Source organism: Nilaparvata lugens, chromosome 1 (genome assembly GCF_014356525.2).
Source record: "Nilaparvata lugens isolate BPH chromosome 1, ASM1435652v1, whole genome shotgun sequence".
Classification (NCBI taxonomy): domain Eukaryota; kingdom Metazoa; phylum Arthropoda; class Insecta; order Hemiptera; family Delphacidae; genus Nilaparvata; species Nilaparvata lugens.
Window position 1 is genome coordinate 40,835,321 of NC_052504.1, and position 12,333 is coordinate 40,847,653.

At 33.9% G+C, this 12,333-nt stretch overlaps 1 protein-coding gene across 1 annotated transcript in view; it reads left to right on the plus strand.

Moving 5' to 3' along the window:
- Positions 1-12,333, plus strand: part of LOC111056408 (tolloid-like protein 2) — a 313,249-nt gene that overhangs the window by 264,943 nt on the left and 35,973 nt on the right. The window contains exons 6-8 of the mRNA XM_039434020.1: positions 3,788-3,814; positions 7,351-7,562; positions 9,364-9,571. Of these exons, the coding sequence (XP_039289954.1) occupies positions 3,788-3,814; positions 7,351-7,562; positions 9,364-9,571 (447 nt within the window). The remainder of the gene's footprint in view (positions 1-3,787; positions 3,815-7,350; positions 7,563-9,363; positions 9,572-12,333) is intronic.

The following is a 12,333-nucleotide window of genomic DNA, read 5'->3' on the forward strand; positions in this document are numbered from 1 at the left end:
ATTCACTCAAAACATAGTTTGCAGATGTTTTGCAATTCATTCCATCTATATATGGAACGTACATGGGAAGTACGTTTTTACGTTCCAATTAAAGATTCTCACGTACAGATAACCTCGTTTTTCTTTAACAATGATAATGAAAGCAACAATCATCCGCTTCATTGGATATGAGCTCTCGACTCTTCCGGTTTCGGTTGAACGGAATCCGCATTTTATAATTTACATCAACCGTAGAGCGGTTGTGTGTTAAACCACAATGATTCCAATACTAGCTACTTTTAGTTTAATCTTCACCATGCAGTTGTTCTAAGTCACCCATAAGAGGCTTTAGAAGATTAAAACGAAATGATTGCTCCTGTGAAACTCTGGTTACAGATAAGTCTAAATAACCCAACATCCAACGATCCATGTTCTTGCCATGGATCTAAAACTAATCACAATGTGTTGTGCTATCATGTCACTTCCGTGAATGGTTTTGGCTCAAACTATAATAATGCCAACGCCAACAACGACTCTGTAGTCACTGTATCTAAATTGGGGATCTTTTAGTGGCTCATGAACACCTTTCAGACAATGGCAATTATTGATTGATACTGAACCTTTTTCAATCTTATCAAGTATCTCCTCAACCACTCTTTGCAGCGATTCTTACTTTAAAAAGTATATAACACTCATTCATTAAAAACTTTTCAAGCAATAATCGATACAGTGTAAAATAATAATATAAAATGATATTATGATTGGGAGAGAACAGCAGGCATAGCTCAAAACTGTTTCTCTCCCAAATTTCGATAAAAAAAATTTACCAAAAATCCAATCCAGAGTCCAATTTCAACTCTAAAACATTGTTTCATGAATATTGCACATTTTTCGCGTCTATGATCTGTTAGAAGCGTAGAAGTTCAAATGTATTACCTGTCACAATTATATTCTATGATTCATTTGTAAGTGAATTGTGTGACTGTGGGGAGTATAGAGAAGATATCCGAGACAAGTATTTTTCATCCATTATCGTATACACACCTGCATTAGACATTTTCTAGACTCTAGACTGAAATTCACAAAAAATCATTAATCAATCGCTATCACTAGAACAAACTGACAAAATTTATTTCTCATTCTTAGTCAAGGGCGTTCTGCTCCTATTCGAAAGGTTTTAACTATACGTATTGGTTGCTTTAACATCTTAAATTAAATAAACCCACTTTTAGTTTTGGAAAATCTGAACTTTTTTTAATCATCGACGTTTGTGGAACTGATAAACAAACAGAAAAACAGTTTCTCATGAGAAAGCCTCCATCTCTCATTCAAAACAATAATTATTATCCACTTATGTCATTTTCATTTTGATTGCGTGTTTGTGAGGTGTTTTATCAAGTTTGAATGTTCTTTATATACTCAGTTTATCTTTTTATATTGATTTATGTTCTCTGTTGCTTGGTTTTCTATCTTCTATATCTATGTGTATCACTTTATTACTTCAAAATAGAGAATAAAAAATAAGTAATCCACGATAAACAATCAGTTATTCAAACATAATACTCAATATTGCTAAACTATAATCTAAACAATAACCTGATTCCCATGCATTAAATAATCAACCCTGCTATATAATAATTGAATTTTTTTATTATGTTATCGATTCTGAAACTTTTCCCGTTAAACTCCAGGTTTTTTTATTGATAAATGTGTTCACTGTGCAGGTATCAGCGGGGAACTAATTTTAAAAACATTGCTATAGAGCATACTACACCTTGATTATCTCAATCAGTATTTAAAATCATAATAATAGATTGATGATGTTGTGGAATATATACTTCTAATTAATGACAATTTGATTAGCAGAAAATTGTGCACAAAACTCCAGAGGAATGCGTTATTCATTAAGTTCATGTCAACTGATTTCCCTGTGCTTTTCCACATTCAGCAAATAGAGCACTATAAAACAACAGGACTACGGTCTGTTATACACACACTACTGAAGAATCATAACACAAAATAATAAAGAATTTATCATAACTTTTCAACTGAAACTTTCCATCATGACTCAAAATGAAGCTTTTTAAAGTTTCTTCTCCACATAATACAATTATTGATTCCAAAAAAGTATCATTAGAAGCTTTAATAGAACTTTTAGCTTTCTGCACTTTACATAAGATCTATTATTGATATTGAAATACTGCACTGAGGAATAATATAATGGGAGAAGAATGTAAAGAAATGTCAAATCACCGTCTAATTGCTCAATATTAGTAACTTATTGTATAGTATTGTGTTATACAGTGATTACTGTACTATGAAAAAGCTGCATAGGAGTATCAATTTGACGGACTATGATGAAGTCTAGAGTATGAGTACAATAGTATTTAGTGGACGTACAAAGTACATGTACATGTTTTCAGTTGATACACTAGTGATATTCTATTTAATGAGAGGATAACATAATGATATTGCAAAGTTATTCACAAGTTCACAAGTTATTCAAAAATATTGCCTTTCAGTAATCGATTTGAAATAATGTTTCCGTCGCACATTATGACGAAGATATTTAATGGAACTTTTACACGATATTGCTATTGAATGTTTTAGAAAATCGCTCAACCTGATGACTGAAATTGAATTTGCGCGAAGCACTTCTTTGACGGGTATAATCAATCCATTGCCTTGCCAGACTGTCGTTTACTTTACATTAGCATTGCTCGGATGTCGACTGTCTAGTTGATTTTGACAAATCGAATTCGACTTTTACATGGAGTCTACGGTGAAATCGATATCGGATGAATATGTACTCGGGAATTTTCAGTGCCTACCTTTTCTCATGTATCGTTCATTCATTAGCCCACATGGAACCATGAACTGGCAATATAAGATACGATATAGATCATTCAACCCCATTTTTTCTCATAAATGAAACTTCGAATATAGAATAAACAATAAGTTACCGTATTCAATAGTTTTAATTTCTGACGAAATATGAGGAGTGCGGTATCAGATCTGCGATCAAAATAAAATTCATATTTTTGTATTTGTTCTTATATTAATTAGTTGATATTCAACATGACCAATTTATAAAGTGAGCAAAAAAGTTACATTATAACTTATCTACTTCTTGCATTATCATTAAAATAATATCTAATCATTGGCCTACTCTACGAGATATATCTACTTTTTTATCCACAGTTCAATTGAACAAAGTTTATCTATCGAAAATCTTGACCCTTCAGGCTGTGTTTAGAATATTTTCAAAAAACTTATCAATCTTATCTATTCTTTTTTCAATCAAAATACCAAGAACTGAATAATTTCTAAAGTTCTTTTCAACATTTTTATTTCTCAGCTTCTAACTAGCAATTTCCTCTCCAATCAATTCATTTCCAGTAGCTTCCTTCTTTGTCTTTCAAGAACTTCTAAAATTTATTGTGTAAATAAATGATTCTCGTACATAATAGCAGGAACATAGTAAGCATGAGAAGGATCTGTAATGATCATTAAACACATGAGCAAACTATTAATTTATTCAAGAACATCAATTTAACGTTAATCCAATAACGCTTTCCTCTGTAAAAATTAAATCCATAATAATAATAATGAATCTTTAGAAAACTAAATTAATAAAAAAAATAGATGATTTTCGACTAATGTGTACAATAATAAATGGTAGCCCATTTAATCTCTATTATTTGATCAAGCCGAAATTCACGACCTCAATGAATTTCAATGGTTTATTTAATAACAATAGCAATCTAAAATATTGCAAAATTGTAATGTTTGTGTTTACTTTCTTTAGTGGCTGGGCTGTGGGGAATTTGCCCGCGTGAGTATAACCGATAAACAAACCTAATCACACATACAGCAGCTATAGTAATAAAATTCAATTTAATCAATTCAACAGCATCATGTTCTTATTGTCATTGTCAGCATTGCCTGATACTTTTTTCGAATGTTCGATGGGCTGTATCACATTTTTCAGCTTGCATCTTGGACCGTTGTCATTGCTTTGTCATGATTGTGTCACAAATCCATGAGAATTTGTTTTATCCATAATTTTTCATAGCATCACCCATACTATCCTCCACACATAATAACGAGGGCAATAACTGCCCTTTAAATGTCACCCACAAAGTTCGGTGCTCGCACTAACCAGAAATGCACTCTTCTACGATTCACACAACCAATAATCACTTCACCAATCCTCTTTTGAATTAAACGATTTGATAGCAATACTCAGAAGAAATATTCTGTGGTAGATATCTTCTAGAATTTCAACTTAAAATAAATCTATGAACTACGACAGAATTTAAAATCAAAGTCATTTTTCAAATATTTAGGCCTGCCAAATAACTCTTTAATTTGGTATTATATATATTGCCAGAAGTCTATAGTGTCTACCTGCTATTTTGTATTGTATTGCTTCCGCTTGTCATTGAGTGGTAGAGTGGACATTACTGTCCGAAGTCCAACATGTCATCGGAAATCTTAGGCACCTCATCTTCTTGAAAGCTAAAATACTTGTAATGGAGATAACTCAATGGATTTTATGGGACTAAAAAAGCACTAACAAATATCACTAAAGGTAATACCTCCGTATTCTTCAAGAATGCAGATAAAAAAGCGAAATACGAAAATCAATGACATATTTCTTCTGAGACAAAGTTCAACCATATCACACAATGAATAATATTCATGCTTGTCCCAGCTATATTTCATATTCATATTTCATTTTGAATTTTCTCCTTTTTTCTTTTTTGTATGTGAATGTATTTTTTCATCTAACAGATTTGAAAGAAGAAATGTATGCTCTTGACTGGGTAGGCCTGCCTGAAAACGCTGTTTCAAAAACTCTTTTTTTCCTCTTTAAGCATTTAGTTTCTTTTCAGTGGCTTCTCTTGCATTTTTCTCTTTCTTATCTGTCATGTTCATTCATCTTTCTTCTTTAACCTAAGACCATATGAAATGTACATTATAAACTTGAATCGATAGAGGTTTTCAAATCCAATGTGAATCATTTATCCTAATGACTAAGATAAAAATAATTTAATTAACACACCAACAATAATTATAACAACACTATAACAACACATCTTTTCGTTTTAGATTATTTGGAAATTATTCATTATTAATCTATTTATAATCATTTAAAAAATCTTAAAATTTCTTGAGTGAGATGATTTTGCACATAACCTGCTCTCAACGGCTGCAGTATGTAACTAATAATGCATGCACAAGCTTTTCTCCCAATTAATTTTACAGTACTGCATAGCTTGTAATATAACAGTCCGATATAGCATTGCACATAACTACAAGGAAACATTGAAAATACTCTCAAACGATGATGTACAATTCTTATTCTACTGTATCGTATATATCATACATTAGATTTGAGTATAAAATTTATTGTGAAAGTCATAATTTATGAATAATAATAAAAAAGTTGCACCTTTATATCTCTTCATACACTTTCATATCTTATTAAAGAAATTTACTCCTCAAGAAACAGGGAATCACTAACTAGAAACAGGTTAAGGTAACTTACCAATTACTTGATAAAATCCATAGATTTGATCAACAATCATCAACTCAGTTAATGAATATGTTTAATTTGGGAATCTCATTAAGATACATTTTTGAAGTAATAGTCGCAATGTTAGATACAGGTTCATATTTCACGAAAACATTCATTGCCTTTTTCATTATTAATTCATTCAATTGATGTTCCCAATTGAAATGATAGCTTATTTATATTTAAGAGGGATTCTCAATTCAAAAATCAAATTATTTGAACAGGAAGTCTTTGTTTCATTTATTTAGTCGATGTTCGTAGGAGGTGTGAAATTTCTATCGTTCAATGTATTCAGATAATATCTTGATTAGCATTCGTCCTAACCTATCATTTATTTCATCAGATATACGGATACAGCATTTCTTGAGCCTCCTATCTCACAGGCAGATCTCGTTAATCCTGGGTGGATAGGAATAGTTTTATTATCCAAGGTTTTAGACATATTGAATTATTATTATATTTTGAGGAAATAAAATTCGACGATAATGAACTTATAGAATGGAATCATCAGTCTAGAAATCAGCCAGTCTGGTTTCATTCTCATTCCTCTGCAGAGTGCTCGAATGGTGCTCACTGCTCAGCTAATTATCCTTCAACGCACTCATGTTGAAACGGCAGATAAGTTCAAACTTTGAGAAAAGTTGCTATCTCACTAATTTGATGCGAACACTCAGCAAACAAAGTTTGTCTTGACAAAAACTAAGACGAATAAATATTTTCAATTCTCTTCGAGCTTGAAATAGCATAAATCTTCTACTGGCATGAATTATCGTGCTGTATAAATGCAATTTATCAGTGATAAATTATAATCGGAATACAAAATGTTTTGAAACTCAGTAGAGTACAACCATTGTTAAGAACCAGTTTGCAGTAACCTCTTACAATATTCCATCAACAACAATCTCATTTTTATATTTTTTGAAGACTTCCTAGGGAAACTGCATAGTTTGAAATATTCTGAATGTGAGTATGGAAATTTCCTTTTTCCAAGTATCCAAAATCAGTAACATTTTTATTTGATGTATGATAATTATTGAACATCACTACTACATGGAAAGAACCGTGTTTTTCATTCCAGGGGCCCGTTCACAAATATTTCGAGGTGAGAAAAAATTCTCCACTCTCTCGAGAAATAAATCCATAACATGAAAGTTCACAAATATTATTTGCTGTTTATGGCCCAGTTAATCAACTCATTTGATAAAAGCCGCTGAGCTTAACTCTGGAGATGACACTGGCTAAGGTGAACCAGTCCAGCGGTCCTTCTAGTTTTGTTCGTTTGCCAATAAGGTGACGACATATAGAAAATATTCAGGTGTCGTTCATATTCATTAGATCAGCAATAAGGTCCGTATTAGACCACCAGAGTCTTTTTACAAAAATATATTTGACAATCGACAGTGAATACTATATTTCGAAAAATGTTATATCAAAGAGTCATCAAATCTCTGATAGAACTTGGACAAATATAATTATTTGTAGAACAGGTATTCTGAAACGCGCCCAATATAAGGACATTTTCATTAGAAGCACTTGATTTTATAGAATTTGTCGAAACTCTGATGTCTCAATAAGTGTTGCCTCTATACTTATTTTATTTAGCTTAGTGGTGAAAACACCTTATATAGATTTCATGATCAATGTTATTATATCCTTAGATAATTCAATATATGTAGCTCAATTCCTATTCAGCTAATTTTTTTGGGGAGGAGGAATGCTGCTATATTTTGAAGAGGTGGGGTGGGTGGTGGCTGATGTAGCGATGTTTGACTGATTGAGGTGTGTGACAGGTGTGCACACGAGTACCTGGACGTGTATTCGGAGGTGCAGCAGCCTGAGGCGACTGAACTGATCAACTCGCCGTTCGGAGGCCGCTACTGCGGGCCGATCCCGCCGCGTCGCCGCATCTCGCTCTACCGCGCCATTGCGCTATCCTTCTACACCGACAAGAACTCCACCTTCCCGGAGCTGTTTGGTGGACGCTATTCGTTCATCAACGACTGTGAGTACTACTACTCAATCCACTTATCAATCTACACTTAAAACTTATCTTTCATCTATTTATGATTTTACTTATGTGCTCACTCATGAATCTTCACTTATCAATCTACAGGGTCTGTATAATAAGTAACCGGACTGACCTCAGGAAATTTTTTATTGGCAAAATATGTACAATTTTTCATTAGATATCTTCAAAGTAGTCCCTATTGGAGTCGATAACACGCTGATACCGGATTTTCAAATCGAGCCCTCGTCGTAGCACGTTGAACGTTTTCCAGAGTCCCGAACCGCGTCCCCTTAAGTTGTCTCTTGATCTTGGGGAACAAAAAGAATCCGGTGGTGCCATATCCGGGCTGTAAGGAGGATGTAGCAACGTTACCCTCGTCTGTTTGGCCAACTGCTCGGTGTCGAGCAGGCAGGTGTGCGACGGAGCATTGTCGTGATGGAGGATCCACGAATCGGCAATCCGCGGACGGACTCGATGAACCCGGGCGGTTAGTCCGGTTACTTATTATACAGCCCTGTACACCTCAATCTTATCTTTACTCTAATCGTGAATCTACTTATTAGCTTTCTCATGAATCTTCACTTATCAATCTACTCCAGAATCTCATCTTCAATCTAATCATGATTCTACTCATGCGCTCTTTCATGAATCTCATGAATCTCCTAAAGCACATAATCTATCTGTGTTGTCAACCAACGGAACCAATGAGTGAATCGGATGACAATGCGATGTCTTCATCAATCTATGGTTAATTCCAGTTGAATTTAAAAGACGTTGATGCAACAGGGACTTAACTCCCACAATTCCTTTTTCTACTTTTTCCTGTTTGGAACACCGAAACTATCCGACTTTCACTCTTTACACTGTCTCCTCTCTTTGACCTGCTAAACTCTTCAAGTTTTTTGAACTTCAGTTTTCCCTCTCCAGGCTTTGAAACTCCTAAGCTTTTGAATTTCTAAAATACTTTCATCTTATGCAACTCTCTATTCTATTCTTTCTCTGCTCTATCCACTCTGGAATCTTAAAAACTCCCGAACTCTTTGAACTGAACTCTACTCTATCAAACTCCATTTATCACTAATCTGTTTCGCTTTATTGTCCCTTTTTTCTTGCACGTCACTTAGGAAATCAACGGTTCTCAAACTAGGGCCCTGGGAGATAAGTGATTTAAAACTCCAGGGAAGGCGTGATCTTCTGAGACATGTCATCAGAAACAGTCATTCAAAATCTCAATGACTTATTATTTGACATATCTCAAAAAGTGATAATCATATGAAAACAATTTGAAAATGACCATTTTGTTTCAATTAATTGAGATAGGAATTCAATTCATTGGGATAGTTTGAGAAGAATGAAAATAGAAGCAGATAATTCAAAAAATGGAAAACTAGAGTAATAGAACTGCTTCTTTTCAACTTATCAGTGGATTAAATTTCGTATTGTTCTGATGCATGCACTTCATAAGCAAAAGAATTAACTATTTATAGAAGAAGTCTCTCTAGTGGGGGAGATTTCAATTTATAAGTAAAATCATCTTTTCACATCATATATAATATTCAATCTTCTTCGATGTCCCATGGCTTTTCATCTACATAGATAAGATCTCATCAGAGAGCATTATATGAGAAGCAGATTGGATTATTCATTTGAATTTGATGAAAACATTTTTTTTTTTTAATTTTTCAAATTCCAATAATAAATTGAACTTATTGTTTATGTGGTCATTTCGTCCAAATGTAATGATTGATGTGGATGATATATGTGGATGTAATGATTGGTTGTTGTTGATTTTCAGCTGAGTACCAAATAGGTACACCATCACCACAGTCGCCCTGCTCATTCACCATCCACGCCAAAATCAAACGACAAGGAGTGATCGTTTCGCCCACCTACCCAGGTGCTTATCCCAAAGATCTCACCTGCAACTATTTGTTCATCGGCCTGCCCACCCAGAGAGTCAGGCTGGAGTTCAGGGATTTCGACCTATTCTTTGGAGGGCCACAGTGAGTATATTCATCAATATTCAAAGATATTCCGATGTTTCTCTTTCAATTCGATCCACAAATAAAATGATCATCATAGAACCCTAATGGAATTATTTGTTCTGGAAATGCGATATCATTTTCTTCATCTTTTATGATCCAGTATTTGAGTAAATAGTTAATAGACTCATTGTTATTGTTTTTTTAATGGCATCAATCATCATGACTAGTCCAATTATAAATCATCATAAACTTGTATTCATGATATTAAATTGTATTCATGATATTGTCGTTAAAACAGCGACAAGTTCAATTCAGACAAATTTTGAAACAAGAAAGGAGAATTGATGTGAAAAGAGAAATTGACAGCTCAGAGAATATGCGGCGAGCTGTTTGGAATGTGGTTAGAAGAGAGACTTCCGAAGCAGTGGCCAATAAAGGTGTATCCTCTCTTTTAAAAAATGATACAGTCATCAAGTCAAAAAATTCCATTGCCAACATGTTAAATAATTATTTTATAAAATCAGCACAATTCATGAACAGTAACAATGTAGGATTTAGAGTACCCAAGGGCCCCCGAATTCAAACACAGTTTTACCTTCCTTTTGTAAATTATGACGATGTTGTCAAGGCTATTTTATCACTTAAACCGAAAAAGTCATACGGAATTGATGGAATATCAGCCTGGCTGCTACATCGATCCTATTCAAATATTATTGGACCATTAACCTATTTAATTAATGAGTCTTTCAATCAAGGTCATTTCCCTGCAGTTTTCAAGCATTCAAGGATTATTCCGGTTTTCAAAGGGGGTGACAGATGTAGTGAAGAAAATTATCGTCCTGTAGCACTTATACCTACACTATCAAAGATTCTTGAGAGGATTGTTCATTCCAGGTTGCTATTTCATCTGAATTGTCACAACTTTTTGTCAGGTCAGCAATTTGGATTTAGGCCAAAACGAAGCTCCACAGATGCCATTCTATCTTTTTTAAGCTCTATCATTGATCAACTTGAACGTCGAGAACCAGCCATAGGATTATTTTGTGATTTATCAAAAGCCTTTGATAGAGTTAATCATAGAACACTCTTACTCAAGCTTGAAATGTGTGGTGTACGTGGTTTATCACTTTCATGGTTCAAATCATATCTTGAGGACCGGTCTCAGTTTGTTGAGGTGCAGGGAATCAAATCAAAAGCCTCCAAGGTCAGCTCAGGGGTACCCCAAGGGTCAATATTGGGCCCTCTACTTTTTCTCATTTATATCAATGACCTGGAATTTGAAGTACCGCTTTGCAAGGCTCTGTTCTATGCAGACGACACAACTCTGCTTTTTGGTGGTCAGGAAGAGAGTATTCAGTTGAGGGTGAATAGAGCAGTATTATCTATGAATGATTGGCTATCTGGAAATAGTCTATCATTAAATGTGGTCAAAACTAAATTCCTCCAGTTTCTGACAAAAAATAAGTCACCCTTTCCAATAACCATATCTGTAAATGGTAGGCACATTAGTGAATCCGCTACGTCTAAATTTCTGGGAGTTACTATTGATAAGCATTTCTCTTGGATTCCTCACATCACTGAAGTGTGCAGTAGACTTAGTAAAGTGTGCTTCTCACTGAGAATATTAAAGTCACTGTTAAATAAAGAATATTTACTTACTGTTTATCATGGCTGTTTTGCATCGGTGATGACTTATGCAATGGAAGCTTGGGGGTTCTCATCCCATTCCAATGAGGTGTTCAAGATACAAAAGCGTGCTATCCGAATTATAGAAGGCCTTCCAGTATATCATACATGTAGAGGGACTTTTAGCAGACTTGGCATTATGACATTTTATGGTCTTCTCGTTTATCGGTCTGTTATATATATAAGAAGGAATGGTGACCGTTTTACAACTGTAGGAGCTAGCCACAATTATTCTACAAGACATGGTACCAATTTGCTACTTCCCCAACATCGTCTTGCCTTGTCTGAAGGGGATATAAATGTCACTGGTATTAAAATTTATAATAAATTACCAGATAGTTTGAAGTCGATTAATAATGATGCTTTGTTCAAAAAAAACCTTAAAAAGTTTGTTGTAGAAGGAGAGTTTTACTCGTTGAATGAGTTTTTGTCTGGCTGACTTTTTCTGACCTTTTATTATGTTAAATAAATCCAAAAAACATGTTACCTATGTGTATATAATTGTACTTATGACGACTGCGATTTACAGACATTTCTTGTTATTGTATTTATGCAGAAAATAAAGAATTTGAATTTGAATTTGTTATCATAGTATCACAGCACTGGAATGAAAAACGCTTTCAATGATATAATATAATACTGTATAGAATGTGTAAGTAGTACTATGTAATTATAAGTAGTTATACAAATCTCTGATTAAGTGGACTGTAATTTTAATCGATTTAATATTCAATATATTCTGGCAGAAAAATACTAATGAATCCATTCATGATGCAATGAAAAACTCTATTATTAAAACTTACCCCGGCTGATGATCTATGCTGTAAGTCAGAGTGATTTTTATCTATAGGTTTGGGTGGTAAAAAGGTAAAGGAGAGAATTAAGGAATAGAGAAATGTAAATAAATCACTTGACCTCTGATGATTTAGATATGATGTAGCCAGGCACTGCAGAGAGTTGTTGAATCATGTATGGAATTCTGCTTTTCAATTCTACTAGGTATTAATTCACTACTACTTTCGATATAAAAAATACTCAAATTCTCACATGTACTTTAAACTCAATTATTACTCCCTACGATCGGAGACACGGAA